Raw genomic sequence first — 26,104 nt, 5'->3', positions numbered from 1 at the left:
CTTAACCCTGAGGTACTCCTACCATGCTAATCCTGAGCATGTTGGCGAAGAAGCCTCCGTAGTCAGTCTGTTGAGCTGTGGGCATAGACTATTGCACTGCTTGAGCAAGTGGAGGTGGCATCATCCTTCCTTCTCTTGAGCCTGCCCTCCCCTGCCCCACCCCTCCTGGGTCAGTTGGCGGGGGCTTACTAATGAACAGTGCAAACTGTGGGTGCACTCCGGCCATTTTATTTCCTTGGAGGCTTAGTGTGAAATCACCAGGGCTGACTGGAAAACAAGCTTTCCATGTGATGAAAAATTAACAGTTTGACATGGGTAACAAATGTTGAACTAAACAAAGACCTTTCGGAAATGAGAGCAAGACACTGACCAAGCGCTCCACGCTAGCTAATAGCCCAGTGGTTAGGGCATCTCCACATTCGAGACCCTGCCCTGCCTGATTGAGCAGGGACTTGCCCGGTGGTTTCGTGGGAGATCCAGGTTCAACTACTTGTTCTGAGGGTGCTTGGGCACTCGTTCTCCCCAGTGGAAGTTCAGGCGAAACCAAAACATTTCCACAAAATTTTGGTTTTAACAAAAGCCTTTTGTTGCAAAGTTGCTGACTCACTCTAAACATCAGGAGCCTTTTCAAACACTGGTAGACTCGTACACTGAGAGGAGTTCACCAGGAAAATCCCTCACTGGAGGGAAGGGGCCATTAACTCCACAGGAATTTGTCATGACTAATTTGATGATGATGGATACCAAAGGAGTTAATCTCTGCATCTTTCTGGTGTCCCTTCTGTTGCTAGCAGTGGGATGACCTGTGGCTCCTACAATGAGTGTAACCCTGGTGCTTATCTTTAGTGTTGGTGAGAATCTGCTGAGACTTTTCTAATTTATAGCGAGTGAAATGACCAGTCTGTCCTTAGCAAACGAATCTGAAACGCCTGCAAAGGAGGTATGTCACTGAAAGATTAAACGTCCTTCCCAGGATTTCCCAGTGCATCCTGCTGTTGTGAAGTGATGGGGTGATAGTTAATGCTTTGAACCCAGGAGCTGAGAGCTCAGTGCTTCCATCCTGCAAATGTTACAGCGATGCTCTAGTTAACCCTTTCCTGACAGCAGCTCCAGTTGTATCCAAACTTTGCATTGGAGGAGAAACAGATTTTTATAGAAACCTTAAAAGAGACAGTGTAACTAAGCCCTCGCTATTTACTACTGCCAAAGCATTTGAGATGTATCGCACCCCTGGGTTCTCTTGTGTTTCACAGGGAAGGGGGAGAGTGTGGCTGTTCAGGGGAGAGTAGTATGGTACGGCGAAGAGACTTTCTCATTGGGTGTGTTCTTCCCTCTGTTCAGGAGTGGTATGAAGAGCATTCCAGAAAAGAAGAATATCCGTGGCAAGATGTCTTCCCATCCGGCAACCACATGCTGTCCTCGGGCCTCAGGCAGCGCTCACAGACCGTTATCTAGGCCAAGCTAGTGCAAACCATTCTTCTATGCAATAATCCCATAGTATTATTTTATAATGTATATAGATATATTCAGTATATCAGTCAAAGTTTGGTTTTAAACATCTCTTCCCCTGGAAGACATCATGAGTTGCTTTGAATAAATGAAAAGCAAAGAACCAGAGGACTCAAAATAGGACTGCTGGAACCAAAAAAAAAATATAAAGTTATAATATAACTCTTCAGCAAGACCCCATCGCTGCAACTGTGACTGATGACCATCTAGTACAGAATACTCAGTTGTTCTTCCTGGTCTATGCTTCCCCAACACGAGCCCACGCCTAGTTTTACCAGTCAGAAACCATGGGGAGGGATATTTAATCCTTTGGAAGAAGGAAATAACACTGAACCCACCTGCTAATATTGAAGTTCTGTGCTTAAAATATAGTTTTTAACCCATTAATTCTTAAATAAAAGAATCGGGGAGCAAGTTTGTATTTCCCTCCCCATCTAGTATCCAGCAAGGTGGGGTTGGATGAGAAGTTTACCACTTCAATCTACACCCATTCTGCCTCTTTCTAACTACCTACGCTTATTGACCATTCTAGAGACACTCCCTGTTTCATTCCTGAGTAGCTCATCCAACCTCTTAAATCCGTTCTTTGGAGGACGGCTGTAGGACTGAGATCCAGTAGTTCTTTGGATCCTTACTAAAAGTGATGAGACTTGACCGAGTTCTGGATCAATGCCCTTGCTGAAGCTATCAAAGTTCTCTCTCTAGCGTTCTGTGCTATGCAGGCTGGAAGCCATTTGACAAATCCCAAAACTCTGGCGATCTGTCAGTAGGTGAGATGCAAATTCCACAGGACGGTGATGCTGAGCCTTTGCCATTCCACCCTCCAGTTTATAAGTGGAAGATCTTTGCCTGGTATGAGAATGAGACAGCACAAGGTTAGTGACTGAGCTTCAGTGGGGCTGGATTGAGAAGTGCTGGGGAGGTGTGTGTGCATGTGCCTGCACAGCATCTCTGTGCAGTCACCAACGGGGTAACGTCACCTTTGATTTCCCAGGCAGGTTGACGTGACCACAAGGGAACTTTTCTCCTTTGCCTTCTCTCTTGCGAGCTCTGGGAACCACGATTTTATGAATCAGGGCCAGTTTGGGAAGCTTTTCTAATGGGAGAACTGGACTTAGAGATGTGGAAATCAACTCTTCCATCCACCTGCCCTTCTGTATCATATATAGAGGCAGCTCTGCTCTGTTCTGTGCTCTGACTTGCTCCGGGACCATAGGCAAGGTCACTTAATCTGTGTGTGCTTCTGTTTCCCCACAATGGGAGTAACGAAACCCACTTGCGTAAAGCATGCCACGGTCTGTGTATGGAAAGTGCTAAGTATTCTAAAAGCATATAGTCATGGCACATGTGCATTGGCAGTTCAAAGGAGAGGTTGCCATGGCATCTCACCTTTGAAATTTGCTGCCTCCAGTGGGTGGGCCCCTCTAAATGAAGTGAACCTTTAGGAATCCCTTTGGCAATCTGCACTCCAAAACTATTGCATGGGAGACTGCCTCCCTCCTAAATCAGACAGCATTAATCCTAATACCCCCTCATCCTTGGAGTTCTAGACCCACTGTGAAGGACCATATCGCACTATATTGAGAAAAGGAAGGGAAAGTTTCCACAGCTGGCTGCACTGTTCATTTAGGAGTTGCTTTGTCATTCCCATTATGGCCTATGGTGAGATTTTTCAAAAGCATCTCAATGTCTTAAGAGCCCAGTTCCTGATGATTTAAGTCTCACGTGGTTTTGACAACCTCCCCCTCTATGGGTAGTGGTTCAGAGTGTTCTGATTAAGTGAATGAGATGGTAGTCACCACACCTGCACCCACTGCATGCTGCTTGTCCTCACTGCTGCATTCTGGGAATTCATTGGATACTCAAATGAAACTCTCTGCTTCCTTTTTGTGTGCAACGGACTCCAGAGTTATGACAGGACACCTGAGCCCTGCCGAGCTTCCCTCTTGAGAAATCGGGGCCGTTTTCCAAATTGTGTGTCTCACATCCAGGACACTCACTGATGGGCAACCCTGAAAAGAGCACGTCTGCTGCTACGCCTGGAATCCTAGCTCTGGCGTTCCACTCTACCCTAGTCTCTAGATGCTCAGAAGCACAACTTCTATTCGTTGCTGGCAGGATGGAAAGCACCAGGATTGTAGGGGTTAAAAACAAATGCAGCTGTTAGGGAAGTAAAAAAAGACAATTTTCAAAGCCATCATTCAGGCCTTTTTGCACTCCTGGGGGCACCGGGACTATAGAAAGGGGGTATGAACCTGCAAAACATGGAGTTTTCAAGAGAGAACTCGTGATGAAGGGTGCACAAAATTGCTGAAAGACGTGTTCCAGAGTAAAAGTGCTACTCTGCCCTTCTGTGGTTTTACTGCTGAGATTTTGATCTGGCCTGAAATGTCCACTGTGTGTATATATATATTTTTTTCAAACTGAGGAGGTTTGTAGAGGTTACTTTTTCCAAAGGACTTAACAGTCGCAAGGGAAAAAAGTTTGAGTACGGGGCATCCCCTTCCAATTGTCCTCCCCATCCCCTTCGTAGACACTGACTTACCGTAACTACAAAGACAATCATTTTGTAGGGATAAGGGAGGAAACACTGCAGGGTTTTGTATGCTGGCGGTTTGTTTATAAATAACTTTATGGACAGGTCTGTACAACAGTCTGTAGATTTTCAGGCACATTAATAAAAACACCCTCTGCTACATAAAGACAGCTGCCTCGCTCCTCTTTCCTGTGTCCGTTTCAATAACCTGGTTCGTGGGTGAGCTATTGCCAAACTGAGAGGATCCCTGTCCTTAGATTGCAGTTGCTAGGCACAGAGACCCTCCCTGTTGCCCCCCCCTCTAAAAGTTGCCGGAAACTTCTGCTGCGATACATTTAAAATGCTAAGTAACCCTAGGATTCTGTAAATTGGCTGCTTCCTTTCCAGAGTTGTCCCTTGTGGTCTGGAGTGAAATTTTCAGAAGTGCCTAGATCCCATTTTTGTATGTGACTTAGGAGCCCAGGTGTGTCTTACTTTCAGTGAGATATAAGATCCTAAGAGCCTGTCACTGTTGAAAATGGGCTTTTTTTTAATATCACTTTTAGATGGTTTTTAAATCTTGTGCAGATTTGGCACCTGAGAACAATCTCTTGGAATTGTGCAGTTCACTTTTCCGGGCATTTGACGCTGCCACAACTCCAACTCCAAATGTTCACCACTATTTCTTCTCCCCCTCATGCCGTCTCCACTCCTTGAGCTGCCTGTGTGTCGATGGATAAGTTTATTTCACCAGGCTTCTTGCCATCCCTGTTGCACAAGGCCCGATGACTAACCCTTGTGGTCACTCAATCCAAGCACAGTGCTGACCCAGGATTAAAGAAAGCCCTGACAATGCAATTTCCTAGGAAACCAAGAGGATTGTTTTCTTCTTTAATGGCAAACTAATCCACTCGTGACTGCTGTTCAGGGGTCCTTCACTATTGAAGGGAGACGATTGCTACTTCCCGTCAGCACTAGAGCAACAGAAATGTACTCCCAGCACTGCTGGGTATGGTACAAGCTTCTGCCACAGCACTGCTGCATTTGCCCTTCCTGCGTCTGTCGTTCCTGCTGCAGTGATGTATTTCCCCACTGCTCCATGGGTGGACAGATGTACTGTAATAGCTCCTGTGAGCCCCAGTCATAGGCATTGCACAAAGAGTCACTAGGCAGAAACCACTGAACGTTTTATTTTGTAACCCTTCCGTAAAGCATGTGAGCCTAACCTCGTTTTCCAGAGACTAAGAGGGTACGTAGCGAGACCACTGGAGCACTGACAAGTCTTTCCAAGTTGCACTGAAACGGTCATTTCACAGAATTGCTTTATTGTCCCATGAATAATGATCACTTGTCATATAGGGGGAAGGCTAAAAAACCTGCCCTTTCTGTGCAGCTGCAAAATGCCACTTACGGCAGCAGGGATTTAAACTGATCCCCATTTAAAATGTAATGCAAAGCCTTCCTCTGAAAACCAATCTTTCTTTAATTAACAAAACAGTCCCGGTTCTAAATCTAAATGATCCCTTTCCTTAAAATAATCAATTGGAAGTTAATACTGGCAGTGGAGTCCCAGTGACGAAGTCCCGGCAGCCCCAGGTTGACCTCTCATTTGGCTGGGTAGCCCCTGGGCCAGAGGATGTCTAAACAGTGCGGCAATGTAGCCTCACCTCCTGCCGCTCCAGTTTCCTTTCCTGGGGCGGCAGGGTCATGGGAACCTTAGTGTACAGGATCAAAAGCACGCGCCCTCCAGGTGGGAAGTTCCAATTGTCATAATGCCTTCAGCGTAGAGAAATGGATACGTGTCCAGAGCTGTGCTCGCCAGGAAGGGAGCTCCGTCTCCCTCCCCTCCTGGTGGCGTGTCCTTCAGTGATTCACTGGGAATAGAACTGGCCCAGCCAGCGAATGTGGAAAGTCTCATGCCAGTTGCTCTCCTGCATCTGACCATCCCGCTGTCGCCTGTTGGTCCAAGCCCTGCAGGCTCGTCACCCCGCTCCCACCATTCTCGCCAGAGGTGCTAAGAGACAAGATGGCGTCCGGCAGCGATGCCGTCAAGGGGCAGGGAGCTGGATCACCTTGAACTCTGTCAGCAACGCTACCGTGAGGAAGGCCAGGTAGTAGAGGAGGAGGCAGACCCCGTACCCTCGGCCCAGCTGGAAGCACTGAGCCGGCACGGATATGAAGGAAAAGACCAGACTCAGCCCCAGTGCTCCAGCCAGAATCCAGACCAGAAGACCATCCAGCTCCAGCTGAGAAGGGAAAGGGGAGAGTTAATTCTTGGTGCCACGTGGTTACTTCAGGGGCCGGTGCATCAGCACTGTGGGTTTCTATACCTCCAGCCAACCTTGTACAGCCAGGAGCCACCTGCCAGAAATAGGTGCCCTCCTGAGACTCCAAGAACAGGGGTTCCCGAAGTAAATCCTAAAAGGGCCACGATAATCCTTGTCTCCAAGCACGAGAGACAGACCTACCTTTACTGCCAGCTGGCTGCTTGTCATCTGCAGCAAACAGCCCAGTCCCACTCCCACCAGCATATCTGCGGCCAGGCTCAGGGAAAAAAAACCCTGCAGGAAATGGAACTAGCCACTAGGGGGCAAAAGTGGGCTAACGAACAGTTGGATTGTCTGGGGAGACATGGGCTTGACCAGTCTAACCTGGCGAAGGAGGGAAGGAACAGACAGCTGAGGCCTGTCCGCCCTGATTCCCTGGAGAAAGGGCTTGTTCCCCCCCAGAGTCCTACAATCCAGGGCCTGCAAATGGCTGAGACCTGGCTACCGGCCAGCCTCCCCCCAGCTCTCAGCTGCTACCAAGATGGGGGACCCTACAACTTCCTGAGAGATGAACAGAGCAGGAGTAAAAAAGGGCACCTCTAGTGCTGGGTCCAGATGGCTCCTCCTGGGGCACACGTTCCTCCCCTAGGCAAATGGGCTCTGTTCAGCCTAGTTTTCCTTTCCTAGCCAGAATCCCTGATCGCATCGTGGAAGGCTGCCAGCAAAAGCAGGTGCTGAATGGATCTCTTTCAACACAGCCGGGGGAAACCTAGGGCCTGGGTGCCAGGAACTCCTGGGGTCTAATCCTGCCCTTGGCACTAATTTGCCATGTGGCTTGGGACAAGTCACAATCTCTCTTTCCTCTTTTCCACCCCTCCCCCGCCCCATTTTCCCATCTGTGCAGTATGGCCACTGCTGCCTACCATGGATACCGCAAGGGTTAACGGTCTGCGTGGCACATGGGAAACCTGAAGTTCTAAGTCCAACTTAATCTGTGATTGACGATTGGCTCGGTTTGTGACTGTTTTACAGATGGGGAAATAGAGGCACGGAGAGTTGCCCAAAGTCACCCAGCAGGTCAGTGACAGAACTGTGAACAGAACCCGGGATTGCTGCGGCCCAGTCCAGAGCTCTATCCACTAGGCCATGCTACCAGATTTAGCAATTGCCCAAAGGAGCCCAAGCTTGAAAGGATACTGAAGATGATGCCCCCAAAGCAAGCAGAGAAGGCCATGCGGGGGTATCCGTGCCGCGCCATGGTGAGGTCCGAGAAAGTGTCTGCAAAGGAAGAACAACGAACGTCGTCTGCATGTGCCAGTGGTGCAGACAGCAACCTCTAAGCTCATGAGACCCAGCGCGAGGAAGGCTCCATCTCTAGAGCTGGGCTTCTTTTGAGGTGTCCCTAAGTGGGATTTGGATGCTGCATGGATGCTTTTGTGGTGGAGGGCTGGCTCCCTCCTCAGCCACGCAGTCCCAGCCATGCTGCACAGAGGGCGGTGTGTATCCAAACCCTGACTCTCGTGCATGAGTTGGCACAGCCTGCTGGGAATGAAGCCCTGGCACCTCCGTGGAGACAAGCGGAGGACACAGGCTAAGTGGTCTGTAGCACTGGAAGCTGCTTCCCTGCTGTAACCTCCTGCTGGAAATGCCACCACGTAGCTACCACCATCAAGAGCAGCGAGATCAATACAGTGGCAAAGTCCTGGATTTCCCAATACATGGCAGCCTTCATACCCTGCAGCATATGCGCTACGGGGAATCGGTGGCGGGACCGAAGGGGACGTGCTCTATTAAGGATGCCACGTGTGTGCAAATCAGCTGGCGGCTGCTCTTGGTGGAACGGCGGCGATGGAAGCCACAAAGATCCTGCCACTGGGAGGCATGAACTCCAAGCTTCACCCACCACGTCCTCCTGCTGGAGAACAGAGGGGCACGCATCCTCCCCCCACACCAGCTGCCAAGGTCACTGTGCCGGGGTTTGGACACAGCTGACTACACGTTGGACCCAGATTAAAGTCCCTGCTGCTTGGCCTGCCCCTGGCTCCAGGGCCGGCAAATGCCGGCCAGGACCAGCCAGCCTGCGCTGGGAAATCTGCCGCACGCCTGGATCCGCTCACCGCCGATGCTGTTCCCCCAGGCCAGCAGCGTCAGGCCCAGCACGGTGTTGCTCAGCTGGAAGACCACGCCTAAGGTCCGCAGGATGTTGACCACCTCGGTGGCGACTGCGTTAATCCACAGGGCGCTGGCCAAGAAACCCAGGAAGGCGAACACCTGCCAGGAGAGAGCAAGAGCAGGGCCACGCTGTGAGATCAGTGCCTCCAGGCTGTGTGGAAAATCCTCTGGGGCAGCTCTGTAATGTCGTCCTCACCCCAGCCCTGGGGCATAGCCTGGCTCCCTCCCTCCCTCTCTCAAGGGGCAGTTCACCAGCTAGCATTGCCTCGCAGTTAGGGTGGGGTCCCGTCCCAGCCTGGCTTTCTCCTCAGGCAGCCAGAACATGAGTCAGGCCCCAGGCACTCGATGGCCTGTGGCTCTTCCCAGACATGGGCCGGGTGGAGAGGGGCAGATGGGCCGGGGTGGGGTCCTCATGGCCACAGAGCTGAAGGGTGGGGAGGAGCCCTGTGGCCATAGACCGGAAGGGAGGGGAGGAGTCCCCCTCGGCCACAGAGCGGCAGATAGAGGCTGTGATGCCAGGGGTCCTTACGCAGTGATACTTGGGCGGCTCCTCGTTCTTTGTAGTGCAGAAGACAATAGCAGCCAGGAAAGCACCAATCAGGATTCCCAGGTCCCAGACTGGGAAGACCCCCTGGATTTTATACAGCCCATCTGCACGGGGGGTGGGGAGGGAGAGAGAAAGCCACGGTGAGGATCAGCACGTCCCGGTGCTGGGAAAGCCTGATGCCCAACTGGGCAAAGTGGGCACCAACTGCCCCTCAGACCACGGAGGGACCCACCAGGAACCCATGGAAGAAAGCGGGTCTCGGTCCTCAATGGAGCTCAAGGATGGGCTGCCCGGGGACTCCAAGCCCCCGAACCTGTGGCTGGTCAGGATCCTTCGTACAAGTTAAATTAGCCTAAGAACTTGTTCTGGCCCCTGAGGGGCAATTCTGCTGGTGAGGACTGCCAGAGCACAGTGCACGCCGCACTCACCGCCCCTCTTCCCCCAACACCGCCTGCAGGGGCGGGGGGGGTCAGAGCAGCTGCAGCAAAGCCAAATATACCAGTGTACAGCAGCTGAGGATTCCCCCCCCAGCACTGAAATGCAGCCACCTCTGGGTGGGTTGGCGGGGGGGGGACAGTGCTGATAGAAACAGTGCACAACTATTCGAGAGAGGTTTTAGCCCAAGATGTCCCCAATCATCTTGATTTTTTTTTCCCCCCTACTCCAGCAGAGCTAACAGTCTCTCTGCTCTCCTGGCAGCCCCCAGCACAATGCTCAGTTCCTCTAGCTCACAGCCGAGAGGCCGAGCGGCACCCAGCGGAAGCTGGGACTCGAGAGGTTCTGTCGCTGATCTTACCCATCTTCCTCCTGCCCGCCCCGTCCCCACAAGAGGGAAGGGAGCCCAGCGGCCTGAGGATCCGTGGAGCAATGCCTAGACTTCCTGAGTGATTGCTCCACAGCCTTGGCCCCGGCCCCAGACACGCGAGGCAGCCGCTGAGCTTGCTCCCTTCAATCCCAGTTGCAAAGCCGGGCGAGCTGCACCGCCTACGGCCGTGGGATGCCCGCCCACGGGACCAGGGCTCTGCCAAGGGGGTACTGCTGGGAGCACCCCAGGTTCTTACAGGCACCAGATTTCAGCGTGAGGATGCAGACCAAGGGGCTGGTGATCAGGTGCAGGCAGTTGAGAGGTCTCTTCCAGTTGTGGTCCTCCTGATCGGGATCCACCACAGGCACCGTGAGCAGCATCACGAACTCCACCGGCATCTGGGAAGAGACCGCCCCCAAGGAGGCAGCTTATATAGGGTTCAACTTGCAGGTGGGCTTTAGAGAGCAGCCTTCTCCACGCGGACCCCAGCCTCGCAGAACTCCCACTCTCCAAAGCCAGAGGTTTGTGGGGAGAGTTCTCGTGTGGCCCCAGCAGATCCCCACAGAAACACTGGCCAATGTTTTCAAAGGCCAATCCCTGCCGGCCTGGTGCTGGCCTGTTCTCAGAGCCCTCCCTTTTTGAAAACAGGCCATTTACGGAGGTGCCCAGCCATGGCTTTGGGCTGCGTCCCTTTACGTACCGAAGTTTCACTGTTTAGGCTGCGACTTCTGCGCTTGGCTTTCCCCTGCCTGGAGAGTTCTCTCAGCTAAGAAGTTTGAAGAGCTCAGTGCAGCCCTGGGGGACCCAGCCGCGCTCCTGGAGAGTGACCCGGACACTTCGCCGGTGGATGTGGGGTGAGGCCTTAGAAAGCGACTGGTGGATGATGGGAGCCAGGAGCCTTCACTTCTATCCCCAGTTCACATCCAGGCCAGCTCTGAGAGATTTGCCTACTGGACCAGCAACCCTACGTTCATGTCCAGCAGATACAGGGCACGCTGCTCCGAGGATGCATCGTAGCAGGCTCCTGACAGCTCAGCCAGATCGCTCGAGCGTGCAACCTTCATGAACTGCACTCTGAGAGGTTGGTCCCCAACCTGTGCTGAAGGGAGACCTAGGATGATCCTCTACCCCCATTGGGAGTGGGCTGGCAGAACGAGAGAGGGGACCTGTCTGTATCATCAGCAAGGATGTTCTGTTTCCTGGGTGTCCCATGTCTACGGCACGCCCCAGACTGCACCCCAAGCCCAGCTTCCCGCCCCACGCGCTAGAGGAGTAACAAGGGGCTGCGACCAAGGCACCTTGAAAACCTTGAGGAATCTCCAGTAGCAGGATTTCCTCCTCCACTTCCTGCGATCCAGAGGGTTCACGGACTTGGTCAGGATCTGTAGAGTCCCCTCCTCGGAGGGGAGCAGGGGCCGGTATTCCTCCTCTGCAAGAGAGGCACAAAGGCTGAGCTGGGCTGGGTTTCTTAAGCTTCACAGACTAGAAGGACCCTGCTGGAGCTACTCCCTACGTCCCTGGGAGTCTCTTCTTCTGCCCAAGGTTTGCCAAGGGGATCGGTGCGTGATCAGCCCCTTTGGGGACATGGGTGTACGTGCTCGTTCCTCAGCCCAGCTCTGGCCTGACACTCAAGGAAAATCCATTCTCCCTCTTCACCGAGCCCCAGGCTTCCCCCTGACTGAGCACAAGCACGGCTGACCAGGGAGCCACTGAAGTAGCGCAGATGCTCATGGCCCACTCGGCCTACTCATGACGATGGAGGTGGACAATGCTGAGCATGTCCCGGTTGGCCCCAGCTAGCCAGGGAAAGACCTACCGTACTCCTCACTGTGAACGCTGGAGGAGAGGGAATCCTCATCTTCCGGGTCAGACGCACGATCTGGAGGAGACGAGAGAAGGTGGAGGTGGGTATGTTGAAGAAGCTCGAGACTGTGAAGGGTTTGTGGGGACCCAAGAGGCCTGGTGGGTCCCCTGCATGGCAGCTCCCTTACCTGGCTGGCCGGAGCCGGCAGGGGACAACCCTTCCCCACGCTGCCTCCTGTGAATCCAGGTGCAGATCACGACTGTCAGAACGTAGAAGATGTACAGCCCGAGGTAGCCTGGTCAGAGAGGGGGAAATAGCTTCACACTCAGCCTCCCCCGTCCACGCCGCCCCCCTCAGCCACAGGATCTTACCCTCCGCCAGCCCCCCCTTGCGCTCCCCCTGGTGGTGATTGCAACTGGCTCCCTGCCCCGCCAGATCTGCCTGCTGCAGGCCGGTGACTTACTCAGCGCCCCCGCCAGGGTGATCCTCCGGAAGTACAGCACTGTGAAGGTCAGGAACACGGCCACCATGTAGAAGACGGCATCCCTGAGGAATGGCCTGGAGGCCACCGTGAAGGGCTTGAGCAGGGCGATCCCGCCAGCCACCACCGTGGTCACAAACACGCCCGCGCCTGTGAACGCAAACGGGGCCAAGTCCGCACCGCTGGGCAGTTGGCAGGAGACCCCCTCCCCCCGGCTCCCTGGCCCTGAGCCGCTGGCCACTTCCTGCTGCACTGGCAAGTCTGCGGGTGGGCAGCTGGAGAATGGAACACACCTGGCATCAAGCCCAGGGCCGAGGGACTGGGTTGCAAAGCCACCGCCGAGTTCCTGCTGCCTCGGGGGACCAGACCAGTCAGAACAAGGAGCTGACAGGCACTCTGCCCCTATAGCACCTCCTCCTGGCCATGCCCCGCATCAGCACCAACGATGATCTCAGAGGAGGCCACCCCGTCTACTGGAGAGTGGGGCTGGGGGGACGGAAGTCAGGACACCATGCCCAACATGTAAGGATAGTCTATGCCAAGATGCTGGGGGCGAGGGAGAGTTGGTTAGCAAGGCACCATGCCGCAGGCTGGTGCTATGAAACCATCGGGCCTGGAACGGACCCAGGGAGAAAACCCCCCAGGAAGGAAGCTGAGCCCTGGGCAGTGGAGGGAGGAGACGTGCACGGAGAGGGACTGCTGAGCTGTGGCTGGGCCCGCTGGGGGTCCTTGGGGAGGAGGAGGTGCTGTTCCATACCAAAGAGAGCGCCGATAGCCAGCCCGGCAGTCCGGGGGTCGGAGAACGCCACCACAGCACTGAAGACATCGGGCGCGCCGTTCCCAAAGGCCAGGAAGGTGACGCCATGGAGAGGAGAACGTCAAGGAAGAGCTGACGCTTCACCGTCTCTACACTGTTCCCCTCCCTCGCTCCCACCACATGCAGGCAGGCAATCCAGCCCCAGGCCTGCAGGAGCTCCGTTGCCTGCTCCAGCAATCCAGGACCTTCCCGAGGAATTCCCACTGGGGGAGCACAGCTGAGAGGCAGTCTGATCAAGTGTGCAGCACACTGGACTGGGAATCAGGAGCTCCAGGTTGCACTCCCCACACTGTCACTGGCCTACTGGGTGACCCTAGGCAAGTGACTTCTGTGCATCAGTTACCCCTTCTGTAAAATGGGGATAATGCTGCAGCCCTCCTTTGGGAAATATGTCTGGATGGAAGCTAGTGCAGGGGACTGGAGCGTGACACTGCCACAGCGATCAGAGCCGCAGGGCTCCTGGCCTGGCTCTACAATAGTGCATGAGAGTCTGGAAAGCGCTGACCTAGCTCTGCTTCCATTGAAGTCCAGGGCAAAACTCCCCCTGGCTTCACCGGGAGCAGAGTTAGTCAGACCAGCACTGAGGACTTTTGCAAAGCCCCTGCCCCCTTACGCTATCTCAGCCGTAGACCTCTGAACTCCTTGCAAAGGAGGGTGAATAGCAGCCAAGACCTCATTGCACCTGGACTCACGGAGGCTCTTTTCCACTCTTACATACCAGCTCTTGGCTCAGAGGTTTGTCCTTGGGCTAGTGGCTGGCTAGCCCAGGTAATGAAGGTTAATATTCTAATGGGCTCTCCGCAAACAATCATTTCCACAGCTTGGAAAATGTATCGAATAGCTCTTGGCTTTGGCCAGCTGGCCCCTTCCAGCACAGCCCTGGCACGAATGCCCCCCTTGCCCATAACTCAGCAGTGCCAGGGCTGGTCTCCCACTACCTCCCGCTCAGTCCATTCCCAGCACGTTTCACTTCCTCAAAAGCTTCCTCCATGGTGGTGGTGTTGCTCTGTGTTTGAAGCTGGTCCTCACTGGCTTCCCCACTCCCCCAGCCCGCAGAAAGATCAGTTCTCCCAACCTCCGTGCCCCGAGAGACAGAAGGATACTGCTACGTTGTGGGCCAGTCTCAGATTGGTGGAGATCGCAGATAAGTTGGGGCAGAAGCTGGAGAGAGAGAAGACACAAGCAGGTACAATCAAATGATTCACAAGTCCTGGAGCCAGCGTGGGGACAATCCAGTCTGCAATTAGCAGCAAGTGAATGTCAAGTCTTGGGCCAGCCAGGGGCTGGTGACCCTGGCTGGAACCAGTGAGGTGTAGACAAGGTGCTGTGGAAAGTTCCTGCACCCCACTGCATAACTTCCCCCCTACACCCCCCATCCCCACTACTCCAGTCCTAGCCTCCCTCCAGCCCCAGCTCTGTCGATGCCCCTCAGTCCTAACCTGTAGCCCCCCCTGCATCTTAAGTGCAAACCACCATCCACAAGGGTCCTCTACAGAGCCCATCAACCTCATTCGGTTTGTGACTTCTTAGAGTAGGAGCCCCCGGCTCTGTAGGTGACTCCTGAGAGAGGAATCGGACGTTGCCCGTAGAGCACAGATCTGCCATCCCTCTCTCCGGCAGATGGAGGCGCACCACGAAGGGGGCCGTGCCTGGGGAATGGGGGTTCGAGGCAGTTCTTGCTATTACGGCATCCAGGGCAGGGGTTACAGGGAATGTAACCACCTGCCGGCCACTAGAACGTGTCAGTTGCTAGCCCTGCTCGGGCTTTGGCCTTGGCTAGACAGAGAAGTGAAGCTGTCCGGGCCGGGGGAGTTCTCTGCCCGCAGCACCCCGCTCCCGCTGGGGAGAGGAACCGGGCCGAGCAGCTACTCACAACTTCTCAGCTGTCACTCCCAGGATGAGGAACAGATACAGCAGCCAGAGCACCTGCAACAAGCCAACGGCGAATTAGCAAAGGGCAGGATGGGGGACGGGGGCAAAGATGAAACCCAGGGACATCTGGGTAATTCCCCCCCCCCCCCCCCCCCAAAAAAAGAAAAAAAACAGCCGCGGGAGAAAAGGGGCAGGGAGAAGCTGCTACTGTTTGGCACTTAAATGGACCCAGCACTTTCGGAGCCTCTCCTTGTGCCTCTCCCTGCTCCCCCCGGGTGGCCATAGGGCGAGGGGCCAGGTCACACCATGGTGTGTAATGCTCTGTCTGTAACACTCGCCACCGCCTTGCCAGTCGGTGAGTCACTTCCTCCCTCCAGATCTCCCTTCACAACCGTCCCTCAATCCCGCCCTGTAGGGCCTCCCCGCCCGATGAACCTTACGTATAAGGTCACCACCAGCGGCAGCAGCCCCAAGGGGAAGACGCAGAAGACCCCGTTCAGGTAGTTGAGGAAGCCGCTGTCCATCTGGCAGTCCGGGTTGGTCTGGATGAAGTGGCACCACTTGGAGCTGTTCTGGGTCCGTACTTCCCAGCACTGCCAAGAGAGGAGGAGTCACAAGCCAAGCGCCAGCAACACGCCCTGGAAAGCCAGGGTGCAGCTACGGCCTACCCTGAAAAGCAGGCTGGCAGGCCACCTGGGCACTCTGAGCTGGTAGCTAAATGGCTGCAGGATGGTGTTTGTTGCATTACACTTAGAATCCTAGAATCTCAGGGTTGGAAGGGACCTCAGGAGGTCATCTAGTCCAACCTCCTGCTCAAAGCAGGACCAATCCGCAACTAAATCATCCCAGCCAGGGCTTTGTCAAGCCTGACCTTAAAAACCTCTAAGGAAGGAGATTCCACCACTTATTAAGAGGCAGCATGGCCTAGTGGGTAGGGCACTGGCTTGCAGCTCAGGAGACCTGGGTTCTCTTCCTGTCTCTGACTCTAACCTGCTAGGTGACTTTAGGCAAGTCACTTCCTCTTTCTGGGCCTCCGTTTCAGGCTCCAGCATTTGTCTAATGCTGGCCAGAGCACGGGGTGGAAACCCCTAATTAAAACCCCACTTCTCCTATCCTTGCTGCTGCCTGTGGAGCTGTACCTCTATGGAGAATTACAGGTCCCCTTTTTGCCCCTTTGGTTCGGCCTAGCTCCAGCGAAGGCACAGCACGTGAGAACACTTCACCGGCAGCAGGGATCGAACTGGGGATTTCTGAATCTTACCAGCAGCAGAGGCTCATTGGTTATGATTTATGATTTGTTATTTGTATTATGATAGTGCCTAGGAGCTATCCGAGTCATGGATCAGGACTCCCTTGCTCTAGGTGCTGTACAAACACAGAAAGGAAAGACAATCCCTGTAGGGGGATGGAGCACCACCCTGAGTGGGTGTTGGTCAGATACGCCAGAGAGAGGAGCCAGGTCTGTAACTAGGCGAGGGGGGCAACTGAGCTGCAGTCGGGTTCCCTGACATCATGGTATTTCTAGGGCAGACGGGTCCTGATGAGAATTTTTCACCTTCTGAGCCCTTGTCTGGGTGGAGGAATTTCTTAAATTCTTCCAGCGCTGGCTCATGGGATTATTTTACACACTCTCTCTCTGAAGGTCCGTTGTGCCAGCCAGAACACATTGAGTAACTCTGGGGCAGCCCTTTGGGCAGGGCATGTTCCCCCCTCTTCGCACATCAGTGGAGAGTGTGAGCATGGGGAATGCTGGGGTGGTTTTGCCTAGGCTGGAGCACGCAATGCCCCTTTGGGAGATGATGTGCGACTGAGGGGAAGCCAGGACTTTGGCATTGTGACATGAGTGCAGCCTGCCCTGCTGGGGTGTTAACCACTGTGCCGCCTAGAGACCTGCTGGGTTAGAAAGTCCTCAGTGGAGACAGGATCATCCAGGCACAGCTGTGCTGAGAGCCTGCATCCAGCCAGAAATTCCAGCCCAAAGATCAAGGTGACCAGGGGCGTTAACCTCCCAGCCTCGTTATTCACCATTTAAATACAATGCCGGCATCGTTAATCATCTGATCCCAACTCAGAAACACCCAGCTACAGTGCCCGGTTGGGCAGGCCCAGCACTGCCTGGCCTGACTGCATTCCCATACGCGCGGGGAGCAGCCAGTCACATCGGTTTGATTCATCTATAATTTACAGGCTTGCTGCAGTCCTGAGGAGTGAGGGCAGAAACAACGCCACCGGGTTCAGTCAGAACGGGGCAGAAGGCCTACAACTGAGTCACCACGGCACCTGGGCCTGCCCTGGCAGCCTGCTGTTAAAGGGGAACCCTTCGCTCTTACCTAGCTCCTCCCATCACTAGATCCCAAAGGTTAGTATCTTTAGCCCCACTTTACAGCTGGGAAAACTGACAGCTGGCCTCCACTAAAAAATCAGATCGACCCAGCTACATTGCTTGGGGCAGGAGGGGGTTCACACCCCTGAGTGATGTAGTTACATTGACCTAACCTTCGGTGTAAGCAGCGTTAAGTTGGCAGAAGAATTCTTTCATGGACCTAGCTACCGCCTCCAGGGGAGGTGGATTAACTCCAGCGACCGGAGCACCCCTCCCTTCTGGGCAGGGACTGTACAGGGAAGTGCTGCAGCTGTAGCCTTTCAAATTGTACACAAGCCCTGAGGCACAGAGAGGGGAACTGACTTGCCTAAGGTCACCCAGCGGGTCAGAGGCAGGAATAGAACTCAGCTCTCCCGCCTCACAGCCCTCTATCCACTCGACCACCCTGCAGCGAGGTCAACCCCGCTGGGCCTTGAACCCCTGCTTTTATAGCTTCAAACCTTACGTTGGGCCCTGTAAGCCATCCTCTGTGGCTTTATAGAGCTGCATGAAGCTTGGTGTCTTTGGTCTGAAAATGTCATCGCAGGGGGAAGTCAGGAAGACTAAAGAAAGTACAGGCCTGGTCCACTCTGCCTCAGGCCCGTCACCACAAAGGAAGAACTACACTTATTTGTGTTCAGCTGCTGCGTTAGCTGCTCTGGGGAGGGAAGGCTGCCTGCAATCAGTCAGTCCTGAGCTAGTGCTAGATGCTAACGAACTGAACCAAACGGGACAGCCCAAAGTAACTGTCCCATAAGTCTGTGGATGCTGCTGGCATCCTTTCCCAGTCCTTCCTCAGCAGAGAGGCCAGGATGAATGCACATCTCTCGCTCTGCTCCGCAAGGACAGTTTCTGCTGGGGATCTTCAAAAACCAGCCGCAGGCATCAGCTGTAAGGCTCTGGATGGGTTTCCAGCCCTGTGCTCGGCCAGCAAGGCCAAGAGTTGGTGGAGCACCATCCTGCAACAGCACAGCTTTTAGAAAAGGGCCATGGTCTTGCAAATCCGGAGAGCTAGACTTGGCTCTGTGCTTTCCGGTGGCATAAAGCATCTGTCTTGGGCCTGGCCCTGGCTTGAGATAAGAAACTTTAATCCCATCAGTCTGATTACTATCTTCCTTCCACGTTAACGCCCTAGAGATTACAGAAGTGGGTGTTCTAGGAACCCCCAGCTATAGAAACTAATGCTCCATGCCCTCCCAAAGCAGCATGTAACCCCAGCCTTTACCATTGCTTTTTACTACTTGCTAAAGGACCCCGGTTCTCCTCTCATGCTCATAGGGCTTTAGCAATTTCAGAGGATTCGCTTATGATTTATATCAGTAGATGAGTGAAGAATCATGGGTGTTAAAGTTGATACTGTCCAATGGCTCAGACCCAAGATTAGAATACAGCTCTTTAGGTTCCATAGCTAATAGCTGACTCTTGCCCTATGTCCTGCATCCACACACTATCTCACTCACTGCGTCACAGCACCTCCCACAGTGTCTTAACTGTATACAAAGTTATAAGAACCATCAAATGTTGATGTTATCGGGTTCACTTATTTCTTTCAAGCTGGCTGGATCTTTAAAGCGGGCTGGCTCAAATGAACTCAAGTTTGGCCCACTAATGCTACCCTGGATCCCACCTGAGCCAGCAATTTTCAAGACAATCCAAGTCTGCATGTGGATTTTAGCACATTTGGAAAAATCATGTGCTTGACAGAAAGCTAGTCTTAACTCCCCCGTCTGCCTGATACCGAAGGAACAGGTCCTTTCCACTTACCACCAGTTTCAGAGCAACTTCCTGACAAAAAACACATGGAAAGACTCTGTGGCAAAAGTCCGTGGTTTGCCAAACAAGCATAAAAAAATACAGGATCAGCAAATCTCTGCAACGGCTAGCCTTGGACCAGTGCGGGGGAGGACCTCCAGCTAAGGGCGGGGCTGGATACACAGCCCCTAGAGGCCTAGACTATCTGCTCCAGCACCAACCAGCCTGGGGAATTCATAACCCTGTAATTCATGGAGATGTTGTCCTACGACCAGGTCAATGATGGCTAACGCCAGAGCATTAATGTGCTGTTGGGAAGCAATTGCATTGCTCCCCCGCAGCCTGTCTCAGCCATTTCCTCTCGTTAACGCTCTACTCCATGGCATCATTTACACCACACGCTAACAAATCGGTACATGGAACTTCTGCTGGGCTGGCTGTTCCCTGGGTCTGACATCCACATGGTGACTCAGCAGATACTGGGAGTGAAGCAAGCAGGAGAGGTCAATATGTTAATGAGCTTTGACCAGAGGCAGCTCTTTCTTCCCTCCAGGCCTCTCCCGAGGGGGGCTGTGGGCAGGGGCAGGTCGCTCACCCGTCCCTTGTATCATATCACTCATTTATTTACAAGCATGAACACTGACCTCACTTCTCTTCCTAATACAGATGTGACCGGCAGTGCCCAGTCGGTATCCTGCCGGCTCGCTGGCCCATGGCGACTTGTGGGTAGGGGCCGGCACAAATGCCATCCCCCACTTTTGTCTTGGAACTGCAAATGCTGCCCTCGCTTCCAGCTAATCTCTCACCGTCTCTGCAATCCAAGTGCAGCACGGCTGCTGCTCCAGGATAATAACACCAGCTCTTCGCTAGTGCTTTCCACCTGTACATCTCAGAGCACTTTACAAATAGGTCAGGTTTTAGAGACCCAGTGAAGACCTGTAACAGTCCCACCCCTATGCTCGGCTGGGGCAATTCCCTCCTCCGGAGGAGACACATTAGGTACCACAGGGAGGGATGTATTAGCCATGCACCAGAAGTTATTCTCAGCTGATGCCAATGTAGTGCTGCTGACTTACACCAGGGAGAATCTGGCCCCAGATCTTTAACATCCTGAGGAAGTTTTCTAGCACTTTTCTAGGGCTCTGTCAATGGGAACTGTCCCTGTACCCAAAGCTCTCAGATACTTACATCTACAGGCCTGTCCTGGTGCTGGGCATACTGGATGCCATCAGCCTCATTCCCGATTTCCAGTTGGGGGGGCATTCGGCTCCCAACACCCCGTGATCCAGAGTCGGCTCCTGAAGCACCAGCCCCGCAGCTCAGCGTCCAAAGCAGCCCCAGAATGCAGCTCACAGGCGCTAGGGCCATCCTGAGGCAGTTCACGGTGTCTGGGTTCACTGCACCTCCTTCTCACCCTAAAGCCAGGCCCTTGGATTACGGCACCTCAGCTTCTCTCTGGAGCAGTCGCCTCCAACATCTGTTTCCTTGGGTGTCTAGGTTTGCTTGGTCAATTTTGCAATTTCAGCCGTTGATCGAAATAGAGAAGTAACCCATGGGCTAATGAATGTTTTTTTACCGCTGCAATGCCTGGGCTTCTGTTACACGCCGCTTCCCGGGCGGAGAGAAAAAGGCAAAGACACTAAAGTAGGCAGAGCTCCTTAACTCCACTTTCAGCATCCACGCAGGAGCCAAAGATGACCAAGTACAAGGAAGTTTTAAAAAAAGAAAAAACTACAGTGAAAGTAAAACAGGCAGAGTGTCCTCACCATCCACCCACCACTGTCCTGGCCACAGCATGGCACGAAATGCGGCTGGCTCCTGTCTGAACAGCTCCAGGCTCCTTTAAAGCGCCCCCCGGCCCATTCTGCGGTCACAGAGGCCTGGGCTGGGGTAGTGGAGTCACAGCCTGGCTTCCCTGCACTGTCCCTTGTCATTTGAAGTTGGCAGGGACTGGGCTTCGGCACCTGTGCAGCACAGGTGAGAGGTGACCGGGCTGGGGGTTTATATACAGGACGCCTCGGGGAAGCGAAGGGTTGCAAAGACAGATCTGGCCCTTCCAGCTGGGAAGGTGTCATCAAAGCCTCTGGCCTCTTCTGCCTGCCCAGGGCTTGCAAAACGCCAGCCTCAGCACGCCGGGGAGTAAACAGGGCTGGGGGGCCCGGCGGTTCTTCCAACCGTGACCCCAGGCGCCCGCACTTCAGGATAAAACCTGGACATTGCAAAAGCTGAACCGGGCCACCCCTGAGCTCACTGGCGTTGGCCCCGGGGGAGCGCGGGCGCGTTTAATCCACGCCATAAACTTTCCCAATACGAACCCCCGGGACCGGAGCGAGCCGCGCTGCCCCAGCCCTCCCCGCGAGGAACTTCGCTTTCCCCCGCAGAGGCGGCTCCAGCGCCCAGATCCGGGCTGAATGGCGATACGCGCCCGCTGGCTTCCTGCACGGGGCTGGGCCGGGCTAATGTGTGTCCGGGCTGTCGATTCCCACAGAGCAAACAGGCAGCCACCCCCCCTCCACCTCTCTCCTCGTCAGACACAGACAGGGCCAGCCTCTCTTAAAGGGACAAGCTCCTCTTTTCTCTTGGTCCCCCTCCGCGCTGCCCCCCACCCACACAGATCTCCCCAAAACTGTGAACAGAAATGGTTGGGGGGGGGTCATGCATCTGGAGTTTAATAACTTTCCTCTTTTCGCCTCCCCCTATTCCTCTTCTAATAATAATCCCCTTAGCCATCTCAGCCTGCTTTACAAAGGTCTCAACACCCTCCTCCTGTTCATGGGGAAACTGAGGCACGGAGCGGGGAACTGATGCCACAGGTAGGCAGCCAGTGACAGAGCTAGGGATGGCATTTGAGCTGACTGGAGATGGACGGGGAACGGTTTCCCCATTCAGTTACATTTTTGAGATTTTTGGACGTTTTTCCCATCCCACCGTGGGCCGAAATATCTAAATTTTGAAAATGTTCATAGGCTGAAAATCCCTCCAAAAGTTGGTTCAGGTCAATCCCAACCTTTTATTTTGATTTCAACCATGGTTGTTTGTTTGTTTGAAAGTACTATCATTAGTTTACATTTTGAATCAGAAAGTTGTTTCAAACTGGAAAACTGAAAAATGTCATGTAGAAAATGTTGAAACAGGACATTCCAATGATTTTGAAGCTTTTTATTTTTCAAACATTCTTCAAGTTGAGAAATTTGTCAGCACTGACCATTGCCTGCGAAAGGTTTTGGTTTTGGCAAACTGGCTTTGCCAATGAAAAATTCCCAACCAGTTCTAGCCCTGAGTTTGCAAATGGCCAATGGGACTGCTCATGTGAGTAGTTAGCGCACTTGCAGGATTGGGGCCTAACCTCCTATACCAGATGTCCCGATCTTATAGGGACAGTCCTGATTTTTGGAGCTTTTTCTTATATAGGCACCCCCCACCCCGTCCCGATTTTTCACATTTGCTATCTGGTCACCCTAATTTTAATGAACCCTTACAATAAACAGCACCTGCTCATAAGGGACTCATAGTGAAACTCCATTGTAAGGAAGTTAGAATAAAAACCCAGGCTTGCTTCATTGCACTACAAGGGGCATATTGCACCACTGCTTTGAGGGAAGCGGTGCGAGGAAAAGTCCTGTCAACACTGCCCCTAAGATGAGCCAGGGGGGCTTGCTTACAAGATGGTTGAAAGCTACATAGCCAAGATCAAGGTGCATTCAAACCCTCGAGAGGCCGGGCTTTATTAGCCCGATCATGGCAGTCCAGTTAGGCCCACTCTATGCTATGGCGTTTAACTACGTTGCATCCAGGATCCGTTCTTGTTGCCGTGACAGCAGAAGGGGGCCTAGGAGGACTCCACCATAGCACAGGGTAGGGCAGTTACACTGGAGCGCCTTGCCTCCGGCGTGATTGAAATCCATGAGGCCTCAGGCCATCCCAGCTCGCCCAAGCATGGTGGGTGGCTGCCTCTACATGTATATATACACCACTATATGCAGTACATCCCCCATATTAATTATTGTTTGTAGGAGTGCCAGTGCCGGACCAGGGCCCCATTGTGCTAGGTGCTGCACATAGCTATAGAGCTATACGGGGAGGGATAGCTCAGTGGTTTGAGCATTGGCCTGCTAAACCCAGGGTTGTGAGTTCAATTCTTGAGGGGGCCATTTAGGGAATTGGGGTAAAAATCTGTCTGGGGATTGGTCCTGCTTTGAGCAGGGGGTTGGACTAGATGATCTTCTGAGGTCCCTTCCAACCCTGAGACTCTATGAGATTTTGTTTACTATCACTTTTCAGCCAATAATGATATTTTTAAATAAGCGATATAACTGCTTGATAAAATTCTGTGTAGCTAAATGAAATTTGTCCTGTAATTGTGAGAATGGTTTCAGATTTTTATATCTAATAAATATTTACTGTCATTTAAACTCACTTTTGTCTATCTGGTCTATTTCTATTCCATCAAATCTGGGGCAAAAATCTGTCAGGGATGGTACTTGATCCTGCTGTGAAGGCAGGGGACTGGACTCAATGACCTTTCAAGGTCCCTTCCAGCTCTATGAGATAGGTACAAGGGGCTGCTAAGCTGTGGAGTATGCATGGTGTTCGGGAGTCACTCTGGGCGTGAGATCTTTTCTTCAGCAATGCAGTTCCCATGCCTCTGCATAACAGAACGGGGGCTTCGGCAGCACCCTTCCCCCCCCACATTTCCCGGCTGGGAAACTAAACCACCGTTCCCAAGTATGAAATAGGAAGGAAGACTTGGCGTGTCTCATTGAAATGCACTCAAGAGGCACTGGAATGCATCCCACATGAGGGTGTCTCCATGTAAAGGGCAGGCAGGGGGGAATGGGTGGGGTAATGCCAGTTGGCAGCCAAGCACGTCCATAAGCCTCACCCTTGTCATGCCAATAAAGTTATTGACACTGAAAACTGTAGACCCCTTCTGTGAGTCAGCCCCGGCTCCCATGCTGCTGACCTCTGTATTCCCCCTTGGAGCTGTACACGCCTTTCTCCCTTGGGCCAGTTTCCTGGTCTCCACAGTCCTTCAGCTTGTCGAATTTTCACTTGGCTTGCTTTGCTCTGCTCTGGTTTAAGGGCGCTCTGCTGCCTCCCTGAGCTCCAGAGGGTGGGGCTGGCCATGGCGGGACAGCCTGTCTGAACTAGAGAGAGGAGAAGGGGTTGTGATTAGGTGCTGCTGTCACCTCGTCACTAATTCATACCTCTCCCTATCCCCCTCCACCCTTCACACAATGCCCTAGTTTTCACAGGTCTGGGGGACGTTGAAAAAGCCTGGAATTACTTCAGATATAGTCTCCTGGTGCTGCAGCTCCTCACTTCTTCCTGCATCCAGGTCTGGGTTGGGCAGCCCGCAGTAAAATGCTAAATGATAAGACCTGCAAACTCTGTGACCCCTAACCTGAGCAGTCCCCTGGGGCTAGGATTCCCAGTGATTTAGGTGTACAACACTGCATGCAATCTGTGGGCACTAGTTGCTACATGCCTAATTTGCAAGCACAATTACTGTGACTGGACGTGCAAATGGGATCATTTCACAGGATTCTGATCATTTGTGCCTCCAATTTGCAAGCTGCTTAGGACACAGGGCTGGAAGGGGCCTCCCTGGGTCATCAAATCCAGTCCCCTGCTAGCGCAGGCAACCACATCATGTGCTCAGGCTTGATAGCTACACATGCAAATAAGACCCATCTCGGCAGACACGTTCTGCATCTGTGGTTCCAGACCTTCTGTGACAGGGCGTCAGTTAAGCCTTAGGGGGACAAGAAGACCCTGCATCCAGGAGGATGGTGTGAGCACAGGCTTACAAAACGGCCAAAACTGGAAGACAGGAGGTGTTAGCAGTGGGATGGAACATTGTCACTTTAAAGGTCTGGGATGAGGAGCCCTGTAGTGCAGGGTGGGAGAAGGGCTCCCCCACCTTCCAGCCAACCGGGAGAGGCTTTCAGAAGGCTCGTACCATATATGCCACCTTCCCTCTGGAAAGAGTGCCCAGGGACGGAGGAAGGACGGCTGAGCCAGGAGGCTGGGCTGCTGCCGAGCAGGAGAAGGGGCCCATGGAAGACAGGAGCGTTGGTGACGGGTGTGAACGATGGCGCTGCTATGGTGGGCTTTGCGTTTGGGACACCGAGGATTATTTTGAATTACTTTGGGCTCCTGACCTGAGAGAGAGCCCTAAGAGACGGGCAGAAGGAGGGCCCTGCGGAAACACCTCTGGCCACAAGGGGGTGCCTGGCAAATGACCATTCTGTAACGCCTACGGTTTAAAATCTGGCGGTGGATGGGGTGTCCTGGCTCCTGAGAGACAGACAGATAGTGTCACCATCTGTTAAACTTTAGCGATAGCTGGCTAGCTTGGCTCGAAGCGTGGGGGTGAGCGGAGTGGCTCTGAATCCACCAGTGCACATCGCAGCTTACAGATACTTCGCCTGTCTGCGTGAGGGTTTGTATCAGTGTCGCTACACTGGAGTGGCTATAAATGGGACGCTCCCTGGCTGATTGTGTGAACCACTGCCCCTTTGACTATCACGCAGCTAGCAATCCAAAGGCCCGCTTCCAGCTGAAACCAGGTCAGCAGCACATCCCACTCTTCCAGCATCCCCAATGCGCTTCCAACTTCAGCCCAGGTTCTGCTCTTCCAACTGCCCCAGGAACGCTGTGTCTGCAAACCTCAGGGGTGCTGAGCTGAGCCTCCAGGGGTGACAGTCACAGGCAGGATACACACACACTGGGTGCAGCCACCCGGATGGGGGCCTCCACCAATTGGTTAAACCCGCACTAGTGCCCCACTCAACCCATCATGTGTGATTCTGCCCTGAGGACAGGATGTAGAGCTTATCCACATCCTTCCAGGACAATCTGGGATGATCCCAACGTTGGCTCTGAAGTTCTTATGAATCAAGACTGACAGAGAAGCCCTCACCAAGAGAAAGCATTTCCTAGCAGTTAGAGCAGGGGCAGGAAGTCAGGACACCTGGGTTCCATTCCTACCTCTGGGGAGCAGCAGCAACCCCAAGGGATTGGAACAAAGCTTAAGGGCCTGGTGATGACAAGGGCCCATCACTGATTGTGTCTTCAGCCCCTCCAGAGAGCAAATGGGTGGAGCTGGGGCAGAGGCGCTGTTAGCTAATTGTTAATGACGATTATTGATGTCAGGCCTATAGGCCCCAGTTACATTGTGCTAGGTGCTGTACAGACA

General features: G+C 53.4%; 2 protein-coding genes across 6 annotated transcripts in view; one reads left to right on the top strand and one right to left on the bottom strand.

The window, feature by feature from the left end:
• The window catches only part of TPCN1 (two pore segment channel 1), a 67,118-nt gene extending 62,907 nt beyond the window's left edge, over positions 1-4,211 (top strand). For 3 of the 5 annotated variants that reach the window (XM_034791533.1, XM_034791532.1, XM_034791531.1), the window contains one exon: positions 1,342-4,211. In XM_034791533.1, the coding sequence (XP_034647424.1) occupies positions 1,342-1,455 (114 nt within the window). In that variant the 3' untranslated portion in view covers positions 1,456-4,211. The remainder of the gene's footprint in view (positions 1-1,341) is intronic. The other 2 variants (XR_004648294.1, XR_004648293.1) reach the window with 2 other exon arrangements.
• Positions 1,943-21,410, bottom strand: SLC8B1 (solute carrier family 8 member B1). The gene is made up of 15 exons (XM_034791534.1): positions 20,092-21,410; positions 15,230-15,382; positions 14,791-14,843; positions 14,021-14,078; positions 12,858-12,963; positions 12,083-12,250; positions 11,807-11,914; positions 11,632-11,694; positions 11,114-11,244; positions 10,072-10,213; positions 8,993-9,114; positions 8,409-8,562; positions 7,489-7,569; positions 6,493-6,557; positions 1,943-6,270 (listed from the first exon to the last, which is right to left on the bottom strand). Exons 1-15 carry the CDS (start codon positions 20,269-20,271, stop codon positions 6,073-6,075), a joined length of 1,782 nt encoding a protein of 593 aa, XP_034647425.1. The 5' UTR covers positions 20,272-21,410; the 3' UTR covers positions 1,943-6,072.
• Between the last annotated feature and the right edge of the window lie 4,694 nt (positions 21,411-26,104).

This window comes from Trachemys scripta, chromosome 15 (genome assembly GCF_013100865.1).
Source record: "Trachemys scripta elegans isolate TJP31775 chromosome 15, CAS_Tse_1.0, whole genome shotgun sequence".
NCBI classification, from domain to species: domain Eukaryota; kingdom Metazoa; phylum Chordata; order Testudines; family Emydidae; genus Trachemys; species Trachemys scripta.
Note: the sequence above shows the minus strand (reverse complement) of the source record. Positions and strands in the feature narration are given on the sequence as shown.